The sequence below is a fragment of the Eretmochelys imbricata genome, chromosome 26 (assembly GCF_965152235.1).
Source record: "Eretmochelys imbricata isolate rEreImb1 chromosome 26, rEreImb1.hap1, whole genome shotgun sequence".
NCBI lineage: Eukaryota > Metazoa > Chordata > Testudines > Cheloniidae > Eretmochelys > Eretmochelys imbricata.
Genome location: NC_135597.1, coordinates 11789569 through 11813845, shown reverse-complemented (window position 1 = coordinate 11813845; position 24277 = coordinate 11789569). Strand labels below are relative to the sequence as shown.

General features: G+C 40.9%; 1 protein-coding gene across 1 annotated transcript; it reads left to right on the top strand.

Annotated features, from left to right (window-relative positions):
- The first annotated feature begins 1948 nt into the window (after positions 1–1948).
- On the top strand, positions 1949–23357 carry MXD1 (MAX dimerization protein 1). The gene is made up of 6 exons (XM_077805621.1): positions 1949–2131; positions 3234–3333; positions 9283–9312; positions 15958–16072; positions 18203–18362; positions 18460–23357. The coding sequence occupies exons 1-6, from the start codon at positions 2053–2055 to the stop codon at positions 18645–18647; spliced, it is 672 nt and encodes a 223-aa protein (XP_077661747.1). The 5' UTR covers positions 1949–2052; the 3' UTR covers positions 18648–23357.
- The last annotated feature ends 920 nt before the right edge of the window (positions 23358–24277 follow it).

The following is a 24277-nucleotide window of genomic DNA, read 5'->3' as shown; positions in this document are numbered from 1 at the left end:
AGCAGGAAAGAAGGAGAAAAGGCAGGCATAGTAAGTTTTTGTGTAGACGGGTTTGCTCTAAACAACTGTGACTTAATGGTAGTTCAGCTATTTGCAGCAACATCAGACATGCTCCTCCCTGGTATTTGGAAAGAGGAAATTGACGATCTTTGACTGTTGTGAGTTCCCCCTGCTCTTTCAAAAGAGCAGAGGTAACCTGCCTTTCTCTGCTGCTTCAACTGCATGCTATTTTCTGTGGTTGCTTTTCATGACTCCATTTACTGATTGTTTTTTTAAAAATGGATCTGAAACGTAGTTGTCCCTCATTTACATGTGTCGGTTATGGTCAGTGAGGCAAATGTTAGCCTGCTTGTCTGAATGCTGCATGCAAGAGAACACCTGCCAGTCACTTCTGATCATGTAAAAGTTGTTTGTGCACTTCCTTTGTACATGAAGTCATGATCTGATAGGACATGGCGTGATTTTCAAGAACAGAAACCAAGCATGTACAGCAATCTATGTTTTATTATGTTGTCAGGTTAAATGGTCAAACTACTGTTTAGATTTATATGTCAGAGTTCATACCAGAGGAATCATTTAGGGCCAAGTTGCAAACCCCCAGTGACAGGTGGTTTCTTGGGAGGCTGGTCTGACAATAATCAGTGTGTGCTCATTGTTTGAACCAATTTACTGAGTTGGAGCCTTCTCCATGCCTGTCATGCCCTGTTCTACTGTATGCACCTTTACCAGCGCAGTTCAGCTTTAAATAATCACAGATTGTGGCAGAAGTGTTTGAAGCAGCCTTTTCCCCAGAGTGGGTCTGACTTTGTGCCCATGAGCGTGAAGCAGGTAGTACTGGCATATCAGCACAGGGCAAGGAGAAGCAGCCTAGGCAACCAGTTCTAAAAAACCTGAAGGGCCAGTTCTAGTGATGCACAAAATGAGGGGAGTTCCTGATCTATACCTAGAGAATAATAGAAAGGGAGGGATGCACTAAAGCCTTGCAAAACATCATGCAAAAGCCCTCCCACGTGAGTCCTGCGATGTTCTGTTGTAAAAGGGTGGGGATAGGTTGTTTTTTTCGGGTGGCCTTTTGTCTTGTCTAATCATCAGTGTTACACTGCACATGTCTGCAGCTATATCCCCCAGTGGATCCAGCCACCTGGACCTTCTACCCTCCCTATCTCTTACATGCTGTCTCCAGCTTTCATCCCTCCCTGCACCTTGCCCCTTGAATCCAGCCCCTTGCACCCTCCCTGCATCCCTCTTGTCTCCCCCCTTGAACCCCTTCCTGCATCCCCCCCCGCATTGCCCTTTGGAATTTCCTGGTCCCTGCATTGTTAGGGTCCGAAGCCTGACACCTGGCCCCAGGGGCTTTGTCCCCGCCTCTTTGGCCTTGCTGCTCGCTGATTGGTTTGTTCCATTGGAAGGAGCCAGTGGACGGTTGAAGCTGCGAAGGGGGAGACTTACACAATAGAGAGAGGGCCTTTGGGAAGGCTTGACCAATTAGAGGTAAGAAACGGGGGAAGGGGTGGGGCATAGTTGGCTAAGCTTATTGGACAAGACTGGGGGGGCGGAACAATGAAAGTCCTAGCCAATCGTAGCTTCCAAAGGGGAGAGAGGGGCGGGGCCGTGAGAGCAGTTGTCCTTTTGGACCGCACAAAGGGCGGGGCTTCCTAAGATTTGGCCAATTAGGAGGTAGTGAAGGGATGGGCGGGGACCTAAGGCTACTGGGCCAATGAAAGAAAAGAGGCGGACTTATACTCAGAAGGCGGGAATATGGACAAAAGGACCAATCATAGGTGAGGATAATAGAGAGAGGCGGGTCTTTATCTGAGCAGACCAATGAGAGGCTGGGCGTTGGTTCTGGGTATCCAATGAGCACCGCGCTGGCAGGGGGCAGTGGGTTGGGTTGCGGGCGGCGGTGGGGGGGGGGGTTGGTTGCCCGGGGTCTGTCAGAGCGGAGCAGGAGGGAGGGGGGTAAACATTCGGGCTGTGGAGACCGGCTGTTGCAGCTGCTGCTCCGTGAGGTTCCGCGGCAGGGCGAGCGCAGGGCCCCGGCAGTGGCGTAAGATGGCGGCGGCGACCCGGGTCTGTGTGAACATCCAGATGCTGCTGGAGGCGGCCGAGTACCTGGAGCGGAGAGAGCGAGGTACCGGCGCCCCGGAGGCAGCAGCCCTCCCGGCCCCGCTCCTCTGGGGCCTGGCCTCGGGGTCCCGCCGCGGCCTCGGGGATAGCTCCCCGCGGGAACGACCCCCCTCAGGGCCTCCCCTTCAGTTCCCCCGGGAGAGACCCCCCGCCCCCCGGCCCGGCCCCTTTCCCCATAGGAGAGACCGGGGCCCGGTTTCGCCCCCCCGAAGGAGAGACCGGGGTGTCGCCCCCCGCTCGAAGATTCTGGTCCTGCCCCCCCCCACCCCCCGTCGGCAGCGAACGAGATGCCGCCCCCTCGGGACTCGCTCTCCGGCTCCCGTCCCCCGCCCGGGGCGAGTGAGGGTCCAGGGAGCAGCCCCCGGGAGAAGGCGGCCGAGCTCTCCCCGACGGGGGGGCGCTGAACGGAGACCGCCCCCGCCCCCACCCTGAGGAAGCAGCAGCCCCCCCCCCCCCACCACCCGTCGTCGGCAGAAAGCGGAACCGACAGGAGCCAGGATCCCATCCCGAGCGGTGACTATCGCCCACCCCGCACCCACCCCACGGGCTCCCCCTTCGTAGCCCGGCTGCTCTCCTCCCCCCCCCGGGGCCCTCCCCTCTCCCCCCCCCCTTCAGCTTGGCTCCCCCCGATCGCCCATCTTGGGGGGTGGAAAGATCCTTACCCCCAGGCACGCGCTGCAACTCGTGGGGAATAATCCCACCGCGCGCAAACGCCCTGGCTTTTTGTGTAGCTCCTTCCATGCAGGGGTGTCTCCTCCAAGAAACAAGTGTTCTGGAGACCCCCATGTATGGGATGGGGAGAAAGGGACCCTACACAACCCATCTTCCAGATCCCCACTTCAGAATCCCTATTGCTTGCCGTCTACATGGTTCCCCCCCATGTATGGCGTGGGCATGTCATCCCCGTGCTGGAAACAATGGATTCCCTGGCCCCGGAGGGTTTTGTTTTAGGCTCTGTGTGTTGTTCTTCAGCAGATAACGAAGTAATCTTATTGATTTGCACCTTTGGAGTTTCAAATATGTTCTCCTCCCACCCCCAAAAACTCCTGGATGTCTGTATGTTTTGGGCTAACTTAATGATCAAGTGAAACCCTGGTTTTTTTTAGAAGCTGAACATGGCTATGCCTCTATGTTACCCTACAATAACAAGGACAGAGATGCCTTAAAACGGAGAAGCAAGTCCAAGAAAAACAGCAGTAGTAGCAGGTAATGGCAAATATATGGTACTTGCATCTGTGTGTGAGCGTGTGTGATATCTGACTTATACAGAAGCTTGTGGTGCAAAATTCTGCCATTTCTAGTATGATTATAGCTCTGAGAAAACGTTGGGTATGTCTTTCAACTTAAACCTCACCATACAGTGATATTTTTAATTGAAGGGTTCTTTATCGCTGTGTGTTTTCTCACTTGACAAAGTCCTTGTGTTAACTCAGATTTTAAAACTTTCTGTTTCCTAACTTATTTAGGCTTTTTACTTCTATCTTTAACATGGGAAATGAAGGTTCTACTCAGTTTCACTTTTGCTTTCAGTCAATTGTGTATTTAGGCTTTTCTGCTTTAACACAATGGTTTTGTGTTTGGATTGCAAACACTGCAGTGGTATGTCCTATTTAGTTTCAATGCAAGCCATTTAAAAAAATTAATTGAGGCATGATGTGCTTATAATAAAGGTAATATACTGTAATTCTATAATGCCTCAGTCAAATTTGGCCCAGACTTTGGTTTTGGCACGTCAAGAAAGCAGAAGTATTTTTTAACACACCTGTTCAGATATCTTTTTATGTCAGTGAAATAAAACTTTTCCACTAGAGCATGGATACTCAAAGGTAAAATTTATAATATTTCTTACTGAGATAGGTGTTCATATGTTTAGACTACTTTGTGCATATTTAACTGCTGTAATACATGAACATAGTCAAACTTTTTGACACTAGTTACTTTCTAGGGAAACCTCTAGAGAACAGAAACTGTCGTTTTTTGCTGTATTTATTTTTTTCTCAGGAAACAAATCATGTGGAATTTTGCCATGCAACATGGTAGAAATATGTGTTTTCTACAGCTAATGTGAAAATTGAAGGAGTCTTATCTTTAATTCAAGATTCATGTGCAATGTTAGACTCAAATTTTCTAACTTTTTCTATTTCACTTTAAGTGTTTGTGCAGGAATTCTTAACTAAAGCTAAATTGTATGACTGAGTGCAGAAAGTGACATTGTTCTAGTTTGACACTTAGATTAAATCTTGCTTCCAGTGCCACTTTTGTTTGACAGCCTGATTTATTTATTGTTCATCTTGAAATCCATCTAGAGCTTTGCTACAGATTATTCATTTTGTATTTAATATAGATCTTGTTCTTGGGGCAGCTAAAATGCTAAATCACCTAGTACTGGAGATGTTTTGCTGGGATTTAATCCATCCAAATTCATTTCAGTCCAAGCTGTTGAACTTTAAATTGGATCAGCAACTTCTGCAAGCCTTTTTTTTTAGTGAAGACTTTTAGGTCCTAAAGACTTGCAGGTTAAAACTGAAGTTCCTGTCTTGTTTTTAGGTGCTTGCAACTCTCTCCATTTAGTAGTAGTATGTATAAATGCAAACTGCTACTTTTAGGTCATGCTTGTGCTGTGGTGGAGACTCATAAAACCCAGGAAGTTCACAGTTAAAGCTCTGTCCTTAACTCACCCTGTTTTGACTGTGGTTAGTGGCCTAAGATCAGTACGTGATGTGCACCATATGTGCTGCAATATTTAGGTACAGCATAGCAAAAGAAGGATGGAATTTCAGTGCGAACTTCAAACTTGGGTTTGTGTCCCAACCTCAATGTTTGGAATCTTACTTGGGCTGTAGACTTTCATTTCAATGCTTGTCTAATACTGTAAGTATATTGACCAGTGGTAGAGAAAAGTCTAATAGTCCTAATGACTCCTTTGCATCTCTATACTAAGAAGAACATATTTCACAATGCAGATGGAAGGCCTCTCAAATGTCAAGAGGGTTTTGATTTTTTAGACCTCCTTTAGAAATGGAGGTTGACAGTACAAGAGCTGACCTACCTCTTAATGTATCTAGTGAAAATCAACATTTTTTTTCAGCCTATCTCTCAGAATTCTGTAATTACAATTCATTTTAATAGTTAAGATTGTAAAGCTCAACTTTGTAACTGACCTGCAGGAATAGTGTATTTAAAGGTGTGCAGTGTTGGCATTGAGGAGCGAGCTCTTTCTTATGTATACATTAGGTGCCCTAAAGATCAAATCATAATTAATGGAGAAATAGTACGATAGACAGAGCAGTGTGAGCAAATTCATCTCTAAATATCGTCTGGGTGAGCACTTCCTTTCTTACTGGCCTGTTTGTAGCTGTTCTGTCTAGAGACTAAATATTTCCTGTTTCATTAGGAAATGTGAAATGACTCCTTGTTTTAAACAGTTTGATTCTTAAGTTGGCAGTGTCCCTTTAAACTTTTTAACAAAACAGAGATTTTGTCTTAGTTTAAGTAATACCTGATATTACAATAGCTGAAATATTATTGGGCAGGGGCATAGAGATGGGCAATTACTCTGCTGGACAGCTCTGTGTATAGTCAATTTCAGTCTTTCATCTGTGTAGTCTTTTAAGGCCCACCTGACTCCCCCTGACTTCTGTGGAGGGCAGATTAGGTCTTCTATCTCCTGTTTGTGTGAAACGTTCACTGCAATGGGGAAAAAGGCATATGTTAAATAGGAACATCTGATTGTAAAACACAGCTTGGCAAGTGGGCCCAAGGGCATGTATAATACCTGAAGCTACTTCTAATTCTCTTTTTAAAGATGGTTAAATTACAATCTTGAAACTTAGTTCTAGCCTACGTTACAATGGAATGAGTTAATACTGAGTTCATATGAAAAATGGTGCAGCCATTTTCCTGTATCTGTAATGGAACAGGTGTTCATTAAAAGGTCAAAGTTCAGAAGTAATCCTAGTTGCATGCCCAAATTCTGCATTTACATTCTAGAATGTGATCAATATTAACTATAGTATAATGATAAATAGGTCTGTGTGACCAGTATGATTGTTAGCTGATATTAGACAATAAAATGGTCTGTCTATTGGTTGTCAGGGAGAGGGGAAGAGAGGTGAGGGTATCTTTTTATCTTGAGTTTAAGGTTGGCATTTTATGCTAGGTCTGCAGACCTGTCACTGTGCCATAAGCATGGTTAAGCCTGCATCTTTGGAATGGAAATTCTGCAACACTGCAATTCACAAAAATGTGGCAGTGGCTCCTGTAGACAAGCCAATTAGAGACACTGTCGCTTTCCCTTTTGGAAGGGGAAGAAGATGGGTACTATGTACACTGCACAGCCAATTAGCTAGTGCAGGTATGGTTACCATGTCCTTCTCTGTATTAACTTCCTGGAAATGGTCTCTGTTCGTTCGGAGTTCTGAACACAAGCTGATTGCTATCAATGTTGCTTTGAAACTGGTAAACAAAACACTAACATTTCTTGAAGTTATTATATTCAGCCTTTTCATTTCAGATAAAAATGGTTTTGAATACATTCCAAGTAAAGGCAATTAATGTTTATCACTAAGAGCTGAGAATCTTGTCTACATGGTAATATGCAAACTATCCACCTTAGGGTTTATGTTGTAAAAATAGAATTCACCAGCTAATAGAACTATATTTTTGGATACAGAACTTACCATTAGTAATGTGTTCCTGGACACAGTTGAGTCCAGAGAGGATGTATTCTATTAACAAACTAGTTTGTTACAGGTTTCAGAGTAACAGCCGTGTTAGTCTGTATTCACAAAAAGAAAAGGAGTACTTGTGGCACCTTAGAGACTAACCAATTTATTTGAGCATAAGCTTTCATGAGCTACAGCTCAGCTGTAGCTCACGAAAGTTTATGCTCAAATAAATTGGTTAGTCTCTAAGGTGCCACAAGTACTCCTTTTCTTTTTTAGTTTGTAACAGACATCTGTAACTTTTGGTACCAATATTGAATTGATACGTCCTATTTATGACGCAACAGCCCACAAGTTCATTGTAATGTCTTGGACTCAGGAACTCATAACTGGGAGGTGAGGAAGGGCTCAAACTTATACTTCTTTATTTCTCTGCTTTTTATCCAGAAGAGGCAGATGAGGAAACTGGTGGAACCAAAAATATGTCTGTCCTCTTTTCAGCCATTTACAGATGCCCTGGCAGGGGAACTTGTGTTTCCATTACATATCAGACTAATGTGCATCCATTTAAATGATCTACTAAGAAATATGGACCTTTTATTCTCAGTTGAAATCAAAATATCTTGTGATTTTTAAATTTATTTGGAAACTAAATGTTTGCGTTATTTAAAGTGATCTGTTCTGAAATGCAATCTGAAAGTAAACAAAAGGAGCTATGTTAAAATTAATGTCATTAAAACACTGGGGCGGGGGGGAATAGCTTACCAAACTAAGATCAAACCATTATGAAATATTATGAATGAAGTTTCTATGAGGGATTGCAAGTGGGTAAAAATACCAAACATATAATTTGCGGTGTCCTCAAAGTATAAGTTCCTAGCTTTAACAATAAAATCTGCTTAGTTTATTGAAACCTCTAGAAAACACAGTGGGAAAACTGGCACTCTGGCTCAGGCACAGGATAAGTCAGATGGAAGGCTTCAGATATATACATTCCTTTATCATGGTTGTGGTTTTTCCTTTGGGTCTTCTGTCCCACAGTAATGCTGTCCCTGAATGATAACAGGCTTCATTTAAAGCTTTAAAGAGCGGTTGTGGCAGATTTCTGTTATGAGCATGTGTGCATATATTAGGAGTCCTCATTTCAACATTAAGTCAACAGTAATTTGAAAACTATTCAAATCTCTGTAGTTATTCTGGGTCATCTTATTTCTGAGAGAACCCCGCAATAGTTCTTTTTTTGTTTTGTTACAGTTTCCCTAAAATCTTGCGAAGGGAGAAGGAAGAACTTCTGAATTATTTGTAAACCAGTTTAATACCAACCTAGACTACAACCTCAAATTTAATGTGTCGTTCTTCCATTTAAGAATGAAACACATTATAGTCTATTAGCTTCTGGAAAAGTTTTCTACAGCTCTCCTGTATTCACATACCTGATCTTCAGGATATTATTTCTCTGCAAAGCTGGTGACTTAGTGATTGAATACAGTGTGCAGGTCACATGGTTCAATTGGTATCAATAGGCCGTGGGATCAAATCTCTGGTTCATGCTCATTGCTGCACTGTTCAGGGTGCCATCCTTTATGAAAAACTGGAAGCAAAAGTTAAGAATTCAGTAAAAGTTAACGAGGAGTCCAGTGGCACCTTAAAGACTAACAGATTTATTTGGGCATAAGCTTTCATGGGTAAAAAAACCGCACTTCTTCAGATGCATCGACATTAGGTTGTGGTGTCCTGACTGTTTGAGCACTTGTCTGCTATTGTATTAATTATTGTTGTGTTATGTGGTACTTACCTCATTATTTTGTGATATCTGATGTTAAAGGTGCTTTTTAAAACCATATTCTATTCTGCAATATAACTTTTAAAGACACAAACCATATAACAGTGTTTTCAAGCAAAAGTTACAAATACCACCTAAGAGTAACAGAATTCAGGCAACTTTTCTCCATCTCTTCAGTTTTTTCTTACTTTATATGTGAACTCTGATAAAAAGCAAAGCTGGCTTTTCTCATGATGGGAATCTTTTGCACAGCAATAGGGAGAGAGATACTTAAAAATCCTCTCCAAACCACCAGTTGGCAATGCACTCAGGGGCATGTCTGAAATTATACTTGATGCTTAATTGACTAGATGTCAAATAGAGTGTTAAGATGGGGCAATTTGCCTTTCTCTTCCTATGCTAAGATAACCACATTTTTCGTTTGCACCACCATCATGCGCTTGGTTTTGCAGCTCTTTCTGGGCTTATATTGCCATTTTGCTGGCAGAAAACCCATACTGTGTTGCTCCACACTTCTTCACTTCATCCTGGTTGCTTCCAACCTTTTTGCTGCCCCAGGGTAGCTAGCAGCTTTCTCTGAATTTCTTAGTGGCTTGCTCTTGCAGTGAATGGTTACAAAAACTGTTGCACTGATATTCTTAATCACAGTGCCTGTACTTATCTGCAACTGATAATCATTAAATAACTAATTCCTTGTTTATCTTTCAGGTCAACGCACAATGAAATGGAAAAGAACAGGTGAGTTTGTAGGATTCATTAAGTATTTGCACTTACTTTTATTGCATTCCCCTGCATGTCCCAGTGGGATTGTCCAGGTCCTCCTCAATGGAGCAGTAATATTAGGGGGACATGCAAGGTACATCCTCAGGCAAGACTGATTCTCTGAGCAGCCTCTAAATCTAAGAGTTCAGTTTTATTGAAGTTGGGTTTGGGGTGGGGCAGGGGGATAGACAGGGGTAAGCTAAAATGTCACTTTAAACTGAAACTAATGTGGTCAGAAAGCAGGAGATACTTCCACAACATCTATCTGCAGTAAGCAAGCATAAACTGCAATGTGGGGGAGAATGGACAGTTCCGTGTGAGCGCAGGTTTGTGCATTACAGCAACTAGAGACTACTTATTCTAGGAATTATGATTTCATCAATCCCAGATCTTCTAAGGCCTCTTACCTGGAATATGTTTTTCATCCTTCAGAGTCTAAGCACTGATCGGGAAACATTTCCTCATAACCCCCATGTGCAGTTATTCCATAACTGCTTTCGGCAGTGTTTCTTGGACCTTTCCTTGAAGCCTCTGGTTCTGGTCACCTTCTGTCAGGGTACATAAGTCTAGATAGACCGCTCATCTGATCAACTACCACACTGTTTGTGTCCTTAGCACTACACAGAATTTAACCTGTTTTTTGTTGGCTGTTTTGACAGGGTTGTGGGATCATTAAGTTTGCCCTTTTACCCTGTATCTTGGTAAATGTACTTTGCAGTCAAGATACAAGAACATGGTTTTAAAGACTGTAACTCTTTAAAACTGGAGAACTTCATAAGAGGGTTTAAACTTTGTTTTCAGTTCTTGTGGCTCAGTCAGTGTACTTCTTGCAGGGAGGAAGGGGGCTGGGAGAAGGGCTATTGTGTATGAACACTTGCAGTTGTAAAGTGAGGTATCCTCGTGTTTGTGGTGCTTCTATAAGTAACTTGGTAGTTTGGGAAAAACATGGCAAGCTGACGCTCCCATTAGTGGGAAACCCCAGGCTACCATAATAGTTCTATGGCTTTTTGATGCTCTATTACAAGATGTAAATTGCAAATTTCTCATTAGCTAGCTCTCTGAGTTCATTGTAAGCTTTTGGGTGGTTGCTTTCCAGAATACTTCTTGTGTATTTTACTAGATGGGAAGTATCAATACAAGAGAACTTTCGTTTATTAGAAATGGACTTCAGTAATCTTAGTAGCTTAATGGAAAAGTGCCTTTGTACCATTTATGAGCGTCTCCATTTCCTCTTCAGAAGTCTGATTCTGCTTTCAAATGTTGCAGGTATGGTATTGTCTGTTGCCAGTTAACTTGTTTTGTTAGCCTGGCTTGTGATATATCCAGTGTACGTCCAAAATGACTGAGGTTAGAAGAGAACGGGATAACACACTCCAGAATCTAAACTAGTCACAAAATTATCACTTGAAAACCTCAGAAACTGAAGAAAAAATACTTTAAAAATTACTGAATGCAATGCATCTCGCCTACTTACTCTGCAGTAACTACACCATAGTTGTATTGAAATCCTGTTGCCCAAACAATGAAGTACAGCAAATGTCATTTATTTTAAGCTCTTATCAAAAAGGTGATTAGGAAAACAGCCAGTGTATTTCTCTGAAATGTATTCTCTTTCTAAATAAAATTGTTATTTGCTCATTGTTGTACATGTAGGAGTGAATATTTTGATGTCTGACTTTAACTGCCACTAGTCTCAAAAGTTAACTGCTTAGATGCCTTATGGAGACTTTAAAGTGGCTCCTCTACATTTCTGTACACAAAGGGTTAATATCTAGCTGTTAGAACTTTGCAGATGTTCAGAAGTCCTAATTTTGAAGTCAACATTGGTTATCTGTTTGGAACTTGAATAGTATGGGAACCAGTTTAACTTGATAGTTGGGCCAAATTCTGGTTAGATACATACCACATTGCATCTAAGATGAAAATTAGGCTCGTTGGTAAGCATTATCTTTAATGTGAGGAATCTGATTACCTGTATTACAATGGACTTGAAAGAAAGTCCAATTGTCTCTCTGACAGCAAATTAATTGAGGAATTTGGCTTTGCCAGTGGGAGAATTTTGTCTAATTTAAAAACTGCGGTTGTGTTGTCACTTATTAAAAATGAGTCTGAAATATGCTTTAAAAGTAGAAGTTGGAGCTGGAAAATCAAGGGTCATGGAGAGTGACATGCTAGATTTCTAGGAATCTCACTTTCTGTTGTACAGTATGTGCAAACTCCCTAATGTTAAGGGTTTGACTTCTAAAGTGACTTTGAACTTGACCTGATGCCCACTGCAGTCTCTCGCTTAAGTATTGTGGATCATAGTTGTAATACCTCTGTAGGTACTTCAGACAGCTGTTGTGTAACTCCATTGTGTAACTCACAAAAAGCAGGTTGGATAAGTCTGTTCAGAAGGAAGGAGATCTTATTTTGGGGTTGCAAACAGTGTTAAGCAGGGATTCATCACTGGGCCCCAGCATTGGATTTACCCTAGGAGTAAAGATTATCCACTCTGTTTGTTTACATAAAATGCTTTCAGAACTACAGTGGAAATGATTGTTTAACTTGTAGTGTGCTTAGAGCAAGATATGCAATTAATTGCAACATCTCAATTTGAAGCTTCTTATGACAATTAGACATTTCAAAGACAGGTTATATTGCAACCACTGCCAAATGATGTGACCTAAATGTCAGGATCAACAAAAGCATTTGAATAGTATTGAAACTCACCTGTCTTGGAACTATCCTCACTCCTAATATCCTAGTGAAGCGGTTTCCTTGAGTATCTAAAAAGTTAGCTCTGCATATTGTCATCCACATAGCTGCTGTATGAAAACAACTGGGCATATGCCTATGTGCAAAGGTCAGACTAAACAGTGTACCCTCTATATGGACTTCTAACCACTGTCAAAGTGCTAGAGAACTCCCGTAGTGGAAATTGAATACTGTAGCATAGCCTTGATGAGGATGCAGCTTAACTAAATTGATTGTTTATGAATGGAGATGCATACACCAGAGCAATTGATCTGAAACTGGCTGATGGGAAATAAACAAAGGTAGGCAGAGGAAACATTTGTAAAGGTGCATTTGCAGTTTAAAGCTGTGTAATATTGACATGCTACATTAGAGGAGCTACAGTTGTCAATGGAATTAACAAGATGGGGTGAAGTTTTGTGAAAATAGTTGGTGCACCCAGGAAGCAGTGTCAGGTAAGCCGTCAGTTGCAGCTGATGTCATCCTTGACAACACTAGTTGCAAATCTCCTTCTGACAACATGCATAAGGCATTTATCCTCTGTGGGCTGGAGACTGGGCTCTGAGACCCAACGAAGGGGGAGTGTCCCAGGGCTGAGGCTGGAGCCCAAGTCCTAGTGTCCTCACTGCAATTTTACAGCCCTGCAGCCTGGCCCCTTGAGCCCTAGTCAGCTGACTAGGGCTCGCTGCAGGTGTTGTTGCAGAGTAGACATACCCAATGGGTGGGATTTTCGAAAGCTCTGAGCTTTCACTTAACTCTGCCTTGGAGGTGTGGTGAGACAATGAAGGGCTTGGCTTCTCCCCCCCACCCCACCCCCCCAAGATGCTGAGTAGCCATAACTCCTGTGAATAACAGTGGGAGCTGTGGGAGCTTGACACTGCTGAAAATCAGGCCTAAGTCACTGGCTCAAGGTCCTATACATGTATGGCAGAGCTGGACTGTGACTGGAATTTAGATGTCTCTGATTAGAGGAAAAGACTGGAGCCAGGACAACATTCCAACAAAATGAAAGTTGTGTGAAATGTCTTGTTTCTCTAAAGCATTGTGACCAAAACACTCATCAGTCAATGCTTTTTATCTTAAATGTAAGGTTAATACTTGAATGGTCAGGTCTGTATTTGAAGTGCTCTTAACACTTTGCTGATTTACAAAACTTGGATTGTAATTCAGAAGATGACACTTCATAGTGCTGTTTCTTGTTCAGTCTCTCTTTCTCCTGGCTACTCACAGATTATTTTTAAGATACCTCTGGTTTTAAGAATATACTTACACTGTCTTCTGCACAATACAGCAAAAGGCTGATCTACACAGTACCACCAGAGAGCCAATGTAAAACACTTTACAGAATGGAGAGAGGTAAATAGTGGTGTCCCCCAGGGGTCTGTACTGGGACCAGTACAAGTCAACATATTCATAAATGATCTGGAAAAAGGGGTAAACAATGAGATGACAAAATTTGCAGATGATACAAAACTACTCAAGATAGTTAACTTCAAAGCAGACTGTGAAGTGTTGCAACAGGATCTCACAAAACTGGGTGACTGGGCAATAAAATGGCAAATGAAATTCAATGTTGATAAATGCAAAGAAATGCATTTTGGACAACATAATCCCAACTATACATATAATATGATGGGGTCTAAATTAGCTGTTCTCACTCAAGAAAGAGATCTTGGAGTCGTTGTGGATAGTTCTCTGAAAACATCCACTCAATGTGCAGCGGCAGTCAAAAAAGCAAACAATGTTCGGAATCATTAAGAAAGGCATAGATAATACAGAAAATATCATATTGCCTCTATATAAATCCATGGTACGCCCACATCTTGAATACTGGGTGCAGATGTGGTTGCCCTATCTCAAAAAAGATATATTGGAAAAGGTTCAAAAAAGGGCAACAAAAATTAGGGGTATGGAACAGCTGCCATATGAGGTGATATTAATAAGACTTGGACTTTTCAGCTTGGAAAAGAGACGACTAAGAGGGGATGTGATAGAGGTCTATAAAATCATGACGGGTGTGGAGAAAGTAAATAAGGAAGTTTTATTTACTCCTTCTCCTAACACAAGAACTAGGGGTTACCAAATGAAATTAATAGGCAGCAGGTTTAAAACAAACAAAAGGCAGTATTTCTTCACGCAACGCACAGTCAACCTGTGGAACTCTTTGCCAGAGGATGTTGAGGGCCAAGGGTTCAAAAAAGAACTAGATAAATTCATGGAGGATAGGTCCATCAATGGCTATTAGCCAGGTTGGGCAGGGATGGTGTCCCTGGCTTCTGTTTGCCAGAAACTGGGAATGGGCAACAGGGGATCTTACTTGATGATTACCTGTTCTATTCGTTCCCTCTGGGGCACCTGGCATTGGCCACTGACAGAAGACAGGACACTGGGCTAGATGGACTTTTGGTCTGAACCAATATGAACGTTCTTATGTATTAGTACTCCCTATACAGTAACTGTAAAAGTGGGGCTCTATCAGTCTGGTGGACTCTTTTTTTTTGCACTGTTGAACATTTCAGAATTGAAAGGCTTTTCTAATAAGATGGGAAAGCATAATTATCTGAATCGACTATTGGCTCAACAAATACATCAATTATAAAACCAGTCTTTCAAAACAGTTGCTTTTCTTAAAACTTATTTCAAAGTACTGCATACTGTGTATAGCAAGTGGCAACATGTCTTGTAGCTGAGAGTAGCCATTTCTGATATAAAAGACTATTCCCCTTAACATTAAAACCTGTCTTATCCTGGAGGATCATTATTATTGTACGTGGAATTAATCTGTTTACTGACCTAAAATTTAAGGACATAAACAACCTGTTGTAGTAAATGGTGCAGAAAGGGAAAGGACCACAAAAGCAGAATTATAGATTGTCATGTGAAATGTTTGATCTGGTCTAAACTTAAAAGTTTTGCCAGCATAGCTACGCTGGGGGGAGAGAGGGAGGGGAGGGGATCATACCCTTTAATTGACATACCTATGCCAGCAAAAACACTAGTGTAGATGCAGCTGATATTGGCAAAAGTCCTTTTGTTGCTATAACTAATCTTATTCAGGGAACGAGGATAAGCTATAGTGGCAAAAGCCCTCTTTTACCAGTATAAGCTGTGTCAAAGCTAGGAGGATTCGCCAGTATAGCTATATTGGCATATCCTTTCTCTTGTAGACAAGGTCTTAGTAACCAGCAGTGGATATGGCTAGAAATGCTCAAGGAAGAGATTAAGTCTGTGTTGAATAAGGTGATGTACCTGCTCTACCTCACATGGTAGCACCTGCAGTAGATGGTCACAGTAGTTACTCTGCAGTAGAGTAGGGAAACTCTATACCACTCGAGAGCTGATTGGTGGAGGAAAGCATTAATTGGCATGCATTGGGCTTTACATGATGTGCAATGTGATGTTGCTGTTCCTGTTTTCATTTTTAATTATACCATCTTAATGACTGATGTAGTTCTTGCATTTTAATATGCATGGAGATGGTCTTGGGTATACTGAGTTGTATGTTGAAATTTTTCTCCAGCTTGTCCCCCTGTTGCTTAACATTCTCAAGTGTAATTCTTTGGAGAAATTTACAGTGGCTTGGAAGAAAGTATCTACATTTCTGGAATGCTAGTGCTTCAAAGCACAGCTCTAAGGGAGAAAATGCGTCTGAAATTATGCCAGGATGCGCTATTCATCTTCCAAAAATAGAAAGGAATGGATAGCCTTATTCTTCCAATCCCAATTACCAACTGCTATTGTCACCAATTATATCATTTACCTTTGTTATATTTGCCATAGCTGCTTGCACATGTGAGGTACTCTTTAATGATGCCTAATCCGACCTACTTGCTGTGGACCACAGAATGAATATTTAGCATGATGTATGAACTTTGGATTTTACAGACGTGCTCATCTGCGGTTGTGTCTGGAGAAGCTGAAAGGGCTGGTACCACTTGGGCCTGAATCCAATAGACATACTACACTGAGTTTACTAACAAAAGCTAAATTGCACATAAAGGTGAGTTCAAGCTAGTTTTAATCATAAGTGAGCACGCCAAGTATTACTGAATAAAGTGCTGTAAATACAATTGCTTGACAACAAATTGTATGGATAAAATCCTGCTTCAGGACCAGTTCCTTAGTTATGTCCACTTCTGAAGTCTGTCTCCTGCAAACAAGAGAAGTAATCTTCAAACATAGGACTGAAATGGCGTAGGGATGAAAGTGACAATGATTGTTCCCCAAAACAATGTCCTGCTGATGCTCTTTGTAGCAATCAGTGAAGACCAGTTTCGTCTAAAAGTTTAACTTAATTTCTCAGTCTCTCCGGGGGGCCTAAAAATAAGTGTCCACTGGATGGACTGTTTCTTACCACCAGCTGTAGGTGGACTGGTCAATGCTTAAAGTAGCAGGGTGAAGCTCTATGCCACTGCCAGTGAAGAGATGGGAGAAAAGTTCCCAAGAGGGTCACTTTTGTGGGTTCCAAAAAGCTTCAGTGCTCTGGAAAGTAGAAACCCTTTGATCTTGACTCAGATGCTAAGATCAGGTTTTATTCTGACGCTATAATTGTTTAAACTTGTTCTTTTATACTTTTGTTGAGAAACATCCATGTCCTGATGCTGTGATTTGTCTCAAGGAAAACACTGACACACACTGAAACATGGAGTCAATATGAATTGCATATCTGAAGACCTTACTATTTAAAGGAAGAAATCTCTCTCTTCTAGCCAAGAGTCAAGATATAACAATACTAGCTTTACAATAGCATCCTGACGGAGAAAAGGCTTTGATTTCTAAGCTAACTGTGATGCTGTAACTTATAGATGCTAGTTGGTTAACATTTTTCAAACATGGTTAAACAGGCTGACAGGGCATTTGTGGACTCAGGCTATTGTGAACCAAGACTCTCTCCTTGTATACAAATTTTTCTTGTCGGAATTATCCGTGGACATGATTTGAATGTTACATCTCATGTATGTTACTGTAGCATCAAGAGGCCTGAGTCAGGGTTGGGACCTTCATACTGATGGGCATTGTACAAATATAAAATAATCTGTGCCCCAAAGAGTGTCTCAATATTTGTACTGTTCAGTAGCTTTTTTTTAAAAAAAGCAAATATTTAACTTTCAGTTGAATGGTTTTGATGTCTTTAGCAATACCAAATATTTTTAGAGTACATAGTATTAAGTGGAAGATAAAGGGGGTGGCATGGAGGGACTTGGTTGGCGTCAGCTAGCTATTTGTAATCAGACTATCAAAGACTTGGAATGTATGTTAATAGGATTGAGACACTGCCAGATAATTGCATAAAAACAATTTTGAGAGGGAAGCATTATTTATACACATCCCCATGTGGCCATTAGATAATTCTAATCCAGCGATAGCTCAATCCTAACCTCTTACCAGAGCCCTGTGAGATCTGGCTCCTGCACCAGAGCCCTGAAGAAAAAAACCTTTCCCCATTGTGGCCACTCCATGAGAACACCCAAACTTCATTTCTTTCCCACTGTCCAAGTAAACAGGAAAAGTCTGCTTCTGTAAATTCTAATGAACTCTGTTTACTTCCAATATACTGGGGTGGAGTGGAATGGAGACAAGGGGAGGGGTGAGATGAGTTGTCTTGAGAGTTCAAAGAGTTCCTGCTCTGGATAAGCAAATGTGCATTGGTATGTGGGGCATTTGGAATAACTTTAGTGGTGTTTTTGAAAACATCTTTACTTGGCAGTTTCCTTTATTGGTGGAGATGCTCACAGTACATATGACAGCACAGGATGATGCTCCGTGTACAGATGGCAACACAAACCTCAAACCTTTAGCAAGTGTGAAACACTGACAGCACAATTAAGGGTGTAATAAAGCAGATATATTTTTCACTTGAACTATCTGCTTCAATTGTTTTCCTTTTAAAATGTTCTTTGGCTCGTAGCTACCTCTAGAACAGATTCTTAAAATGTAGTCAGCACTTTCAAACGCAAGTACCTCTCATTAGTCACCTAAAACCATAGTTAGGTGCCTAAGTGACCTGTCTTCCAAAGGTGCTGAGCACCCATGTCTGAAAATTAGGCCACTTGCTTAAGTGTGTGAGCTTGTAAACAATGGCCTTCATCCAGAATGTGCAGAAGAACTAACAATGCCTTTTAACCCACAGAAGCTTGAAGACTATGATAGAAAAGCAGTACACCAAATAGATCAATTGCAGCGAGAACAACGGCATCTGGAAAGGCAACTGGAGAAGCTGGGCATAGAAAGAATAAGAATGGACAGTATAGGGTCTACTGTTTCTTCAGAGCGTTCAGATTCTGACAGAGGTGAGTCACCTCAGTTGGCTAAGAATATCTATACTTGTAGCTGAAACCTTAAAATGCTTTATCAGGTTGGTCCAACACTACTCTCTTTTGCTTACAGAAGAAACTGATGTGGATGTCGAAAGCACAGACTATCTAATGGGAGACCTAGACTGGAGCAGCAGCAGTCCTAGTGATTCGGATGAAAGAGGAAGCATGCAGAGTATCTGTAGTGATGAGGGCTATTCCAGCTCTGGCATTAAGAGATTAAAGCTGCAGAACAATCACAAGCCTTGTCTCAGTCTATAAGAAGCAACTAAGTAGCTGTTCCATCCATTGCAGTTTCCCTATTGGATCTTATTAGGTAGTATATTGGATCGTCCCACAATTCTCTTGCACGTAAATTTAATGTACCACCAACGTTAGCGAAATCAGCTTTGCCTAAGTCCTGAAACAGTGCATAGGGTTGTGGGTTATAAGCTACTCTCTGGAGCACACATCTGATTGCATCCACTAGCTTCTCTTTCTGTCAGTAAACTCATCTCTGTGAGACTGTACATTCCAACCAAATTTTGAAGTACCCAAGAATATTTTAGCAGTAATAGAGAGCTAAAAAACCCTCTTCTTTTTTTCTCCTTGATGTTATTGTCTAGTATTCTAGACCTACCTTGTCTTTGCTTAGCAACATAATGTATCTAATATCCAGAACTAGTGGCTAAACATAACTTCGTTTGATCAACAATCTGAAGGGGGAACCCAACTTCCTCGTAGTACAGATCTGGAAATGGGTGGACTAAACTTTCAAAAGTAGAGTGTGGAGCATTTTAGCTGTCCTGACTCTGATACTTGTGAGAATTGTGTAGCAACCGTTTGAGATTTTGCTTTGGAAATTTACTCCTATTTGTTATGGGTATTGCATTTTTAGTAGTGTAGCTATATTACCACCTGACCCAGTCCTGTTGACCTAACTCATTCAAAACTCCCATTGACTTAAAGTTCAAAGGGCTGTATATTTGCAGCCTTTACTTTCAAGGGTAACCCTATTGAACTCTATCTCAGATTAGCAGCCAGCAAATGACAGTGGGAGTTTTGACTAGTGCGGGACAGTGGGATCAATCTTGGGACATTCTGAGCAGCTCTTGCAAGATTGTAGGCACTCAGCGCCTCGCAGGATTGGGCTGCAAGACTTTGACAACATAGATATACTGCTCCACCTCTTGCAGGTACCTTTATAGGATGTCTTCAACCTTGCACATCCCAGTTTCTTTAATACCTAAACCCAAATGGTACTATTTCTCTAGTGCAATTTATTGTGACCTCATTGCATTACAGCTGCATATTACTATTCTAGGCAAGTTTTCCTAGAAGTTTTTCTTGCTTCTCATCTCTGGGACAATTCTTTTCTACCTCAGAGAGATGAACAAAGATTATCTCAATCCCTTTAGCACAAAAATAATTATGCCTCATTTGTTTCAATAAGCAATGCTTGGTCCTCTTCAAATCTGTTTTACTACAAATTTTAGCAATAACTGAGTGATAAAGCTAGCTGTGCTAACTTTGGGTGTCAGTGATTGGGCACGTTTTACAGGATGTTGCTAATACTACGTTACTACAATTATTCAGTGAAGTGCTATTCGCATTAAAGCACTTCCTCATCTGGTTGAATTATAAGGCACTCTAAAACTGGTTCAAAGGATTTTGTTGCCAGCTTAAACCTTAATATTTTCCCCAAAAAATGTGGCTTTCAACCTTGCAACATTTTCATTTAAGCTAAATAGAGCACATGTAAATGTACATAATACACATGATCTATAAATAGTATTTATTCATTTTATATAAAATTAATGTAATGGAGATGCATTCTTATGACTTTGTGCTTTTATAGATGTTCTGGAAACTTTGTATGTAGAGGTCTGCTAACTGAGATATATGTAGACAGATTTCTTCAGTCCTCTTTGCTTGAAACATTTTAAGGTCTTTATATTCAGCCCACTTGGCAAACTCCTCACAATGAATATTCAGTATTTGATTCCGGTAATGCAACCAGCTGGTACAAGGTGACCAGAGAAGCCCTAATATCCAACTGAGCAATTTCACTATATAAAAGGGCTATGTAGCTTATTTAGTGATGGTCAACAAAAGTGGGCTTTCACACTTGCCTGCAGTCTTTAAAAATGCAGTTCATGAGCCTGAACTAGTCAAGCTGCCAAAAGCCACTAAGACACTCTGTAAAATGCAAATGAGCAAACTATATAAAATGAGATTTGTTTTCTTAAAATATCCTCAAGCTATTTTTGGATCATTTGACCTCTTTAAAAAAAGAAAAAGATGGGAAATGGGCTAGTGGATTGCTAAAAAATCTCCAAAGTATATTCTCTTTGTGTGAGCTATGTTTAAAAAAAAAAAAAGGAATTTTTTTAAACAGCTGGAATTTTCAGATGTCCAGCAGATTTGCACTGAACTACAACTTGTATGCCTTTTGCATTTTTAAGCCTGCTTCCTGAGTACAAGCAGAGAATCTTCAGAGAGCTAGCTCAAAACCTGTAAACTTAAAAAAAAAATGTTGAATATCTGCACTTTGAGGTCCTTTGCTCAATCTCTTTTTTTCCTTGAGACCTCTTGCTTTTTTTTCCCCTTCAAATAAGTGTTGCATAAACTGCCTCACAAAACCAAACCTAGAGTTGCAGATATTGCGACCTTTAAAAAGGTAGTAAAGTAACTTTAGATATTTGGAAAGTGTCGGGGGGGTGTATCTGAAATATTAAACTGTGTACTTTGTATGTTTTTTTATTTAGAAATACCGAGTCTTAAGGATTCAGCATAAAGGGTTTTTAATTGTTGTGCCTTTTGAGTTAACTACTTTTTTTTGTGTGAAATATTGTGTTTTGTCCCTATATAAAACAGTAATTATTTGACCTTTGCACTGTTTGGATGTGGTCCTCTCAATTTTGATGGCATAGAAAATGTTGAATTTTGAAAATGATGCACTAATGTCAAAACTGACACAAGGGTATATGTGGTGTCTTTTCCAAAACTCTAGGCAGGTGCAGTAAATTTTGCTACTGTGGGCTCCAAGGCCACTTTTGTATTGGCTAGGACCATCCTTGGCAGCTTCAAATCTCTCTGGTCCTCTTTGCTAGTCAACAAGCCCAAGCCTCAGGCAGCTAAGTCTACTTCCAAGGCTGCTAAAATGGTAGCATTTTTGTGTTTTGCCAGCCTTTTCCTCGAATTCACTGATCCACCAGCATTATTACTAAATAAGCTGCAGAAAATAAAAAGTTTTGTAGATTGTTAGGGGAGTGAGGGACTACTCGTATATTCCAAGTTTACGATTGATAGTTGCACAGATGTGTGTGAACATAAAACACACTTTTTCTTGTGAAAAGGGCAGATTAAAAAATACTGCCATCAGTAGCTAAGTTTCAGTGAAAATGGTGAAATGAAGCACACACTCAATTGGAAGAGAAATCAGAAACTCTTGCACTTAATAATCAGAGCAGAGAAGAAAAAATTGCAGTAACTTATGTGTTAATGATGGTCTGTCTTAAACATCCTAAAGTATTGTTTGTACCTTTTGAGCTTGTTTTCCTGAGTGTTGAGCACCCAGAATCTAATTTCTTCTACAAAGCAGAGCTTTCAACTCTTCACGGTGCTGATAGTCACATCTTTTGAATTTCCAGGGTCATTGCTAATACCAATTTATGATGAAAATTCAAAGAGCACTTTTTTGAGCAGCACCAAAGGTGCCACTAACTTCACAACATCTTATAAGATGATCTGAAACACTTCTGAGCTCTGGACGTTAACAGGCCATGGTCTGCCAATTGCCACGTTAGCACTTTGTTCTCTAATAAGGCACTTCTCTCCCCCAGTCCCAAACCCACTACAGTGCTATATTGGCTCTGAAAACAGAGAGCTCTCTCTCTGATGTCACTCCAGAACTACAAATCTGTGCACTAGGCCTACAATCCTAGCCAAGAGAGAGCCTATGTTATAATGTATGGTGGCTTCTCCTTGCTCATTCAAAGTGTGTGAACTAGATGAAACAGGCATCTGAAATACTATTTAGCAATACGTTCGGGCTTTGAGTTCTTCTTTTGCCCCTTTTGTAACAAATTTCAGGTTTTGACACTGTAATGTATTGGGAAGAATTCTGCTTTTGCCAGGCTATGTATCTGCTCCCCTGAAAATGTATATTCTGTTGCTTTTTTTATTGCTGCTTGGTCTGCAAATTGTTTATACTGTCTAGTAGTAGAAACAGGTACCTCGTTCCGAAGCATTATTGAAACATGCGACAGCTGTGTGAATAGCTAGCTGAGTAGACATCTCTGGGATATGGAAGAAATCACGAAAAAATTCCAGCCCCAAATAGTCATCTAGTGTTCAAGCATCTCTGTTATAGCCAGTTTTTTTTTTAAAAAAAAATCTGGGGTATAATAAACTTGATCCCTCTTTTTTATTTATTTGGAAGAAGTTTTTTTTTTTGTACCTTATTGTTCAGGTGAAAGAATAAACTCGGAGGCAGTTCTACCCGGTTGCTATTTGCTGAATAGCTGTTGCATGACTGCAAAAAAAAAAAAAAAAAAAAAAAATTCCAAGTACCTATGTCTTCTAAAGTGCCCAAAGCTTAAGCAACCTAGAGTTTTGACCAGTTCTATTTGTGCTGTTTTTTCTTTCAAATTGATAAAAGAACCAAACTTGCCTATCTTCCTTTCTCAAGTTGGTGCTCTTAGCAACACTGCTGTTGAACCATCCGTTTTTATTTTTGGCAGTCTTCCAAATAGTAAACAGGGGAGCAAGCAGGTGGGAGAATATGAATTCTGTTTCCAGATGTTAAGTTCCTAATGTAAATACCACATCATTATGAATCCTGTGTCAAGACCATATAATGGTGCTTTTTATTACAGTTAGCACATGCATTTTTAGAAACTACATGTTTTAGAAGACCTTGCTGTGTATATGTATACTTCTGTATTGTTCAACTGTTAGATAATAAATTATTTCATTACTAAAGAGAAACATGTCCTCCCAGTGTTCTTCTGGTTTGACTAGAAAATGCCTTGTGGCATGCAACAATTTCACTGATTTGTTGGGTACCTTACAGTAAATGGCAGTCAAAATGTTACTAGCAATCTAGTGATGAAACTCATTATGGCCTCTTGGGCACCCAAAAATTGTCACCTGGAATCACATTATTCACTTTTGAAAACCGTTTCTAGGAGGCAAGAAATTTAGTAGGTGGAAAACACTTAGTTATTCCCTTCCCTTTCCATTTTAATGACGGTAAGGGGAAGAATAACCTTCAAATGTTGCCTGGACTAACTCTTTCGGCTTCCCTTTCAGCAGTAGTTTGTCCCCCAGTAGCTGCTTCCAGTTTTTTGTACTAAACCTCAATTTTGAATACTGGGCATCCCCAGTTGAGATTCCTCAGAATGAAGTGAGCAAAGTGCTTGAGAGGGCCACAGACATCTGCTGAAGGGAAGGGGTTGTTTGGAACTTTCTCCCCTTCCGTTCAGGTCTACGCACGCTGTGTCTGTATGCATTAACGTTTTCCAGCCATACAGTGGGAAGGGGGCGTGACTTCATCTCTGCGATGGGGTCGCAACTGTGCATATTGGATAGTTGTGCCGGAGTGTGACTTCACTGGAAAGTCCCAACTAGATAGCGTCCAACGCTGGTGGGCTTTGGCACTGTAGAAAGAGCACTCTGGAGCTTGAAAGCTTTTCTCTTGCACCAACAGAAGCTGGTCCAACAAAAGAGATTACTTTTCCCAGTTTGTCTGACTGTACAAAAGGAGATCCTGCCCTATCTGCTTAGAACCTGCACTGTGAGTTAGACAAGTTTTGATAAGATCCAGTTCTTGGTCATCTTGAAGCAATGCAGATCCTTCCTTGTTTGGAGACTGTCAACTTGAAACCTAATCATATATTTTAAAAGGT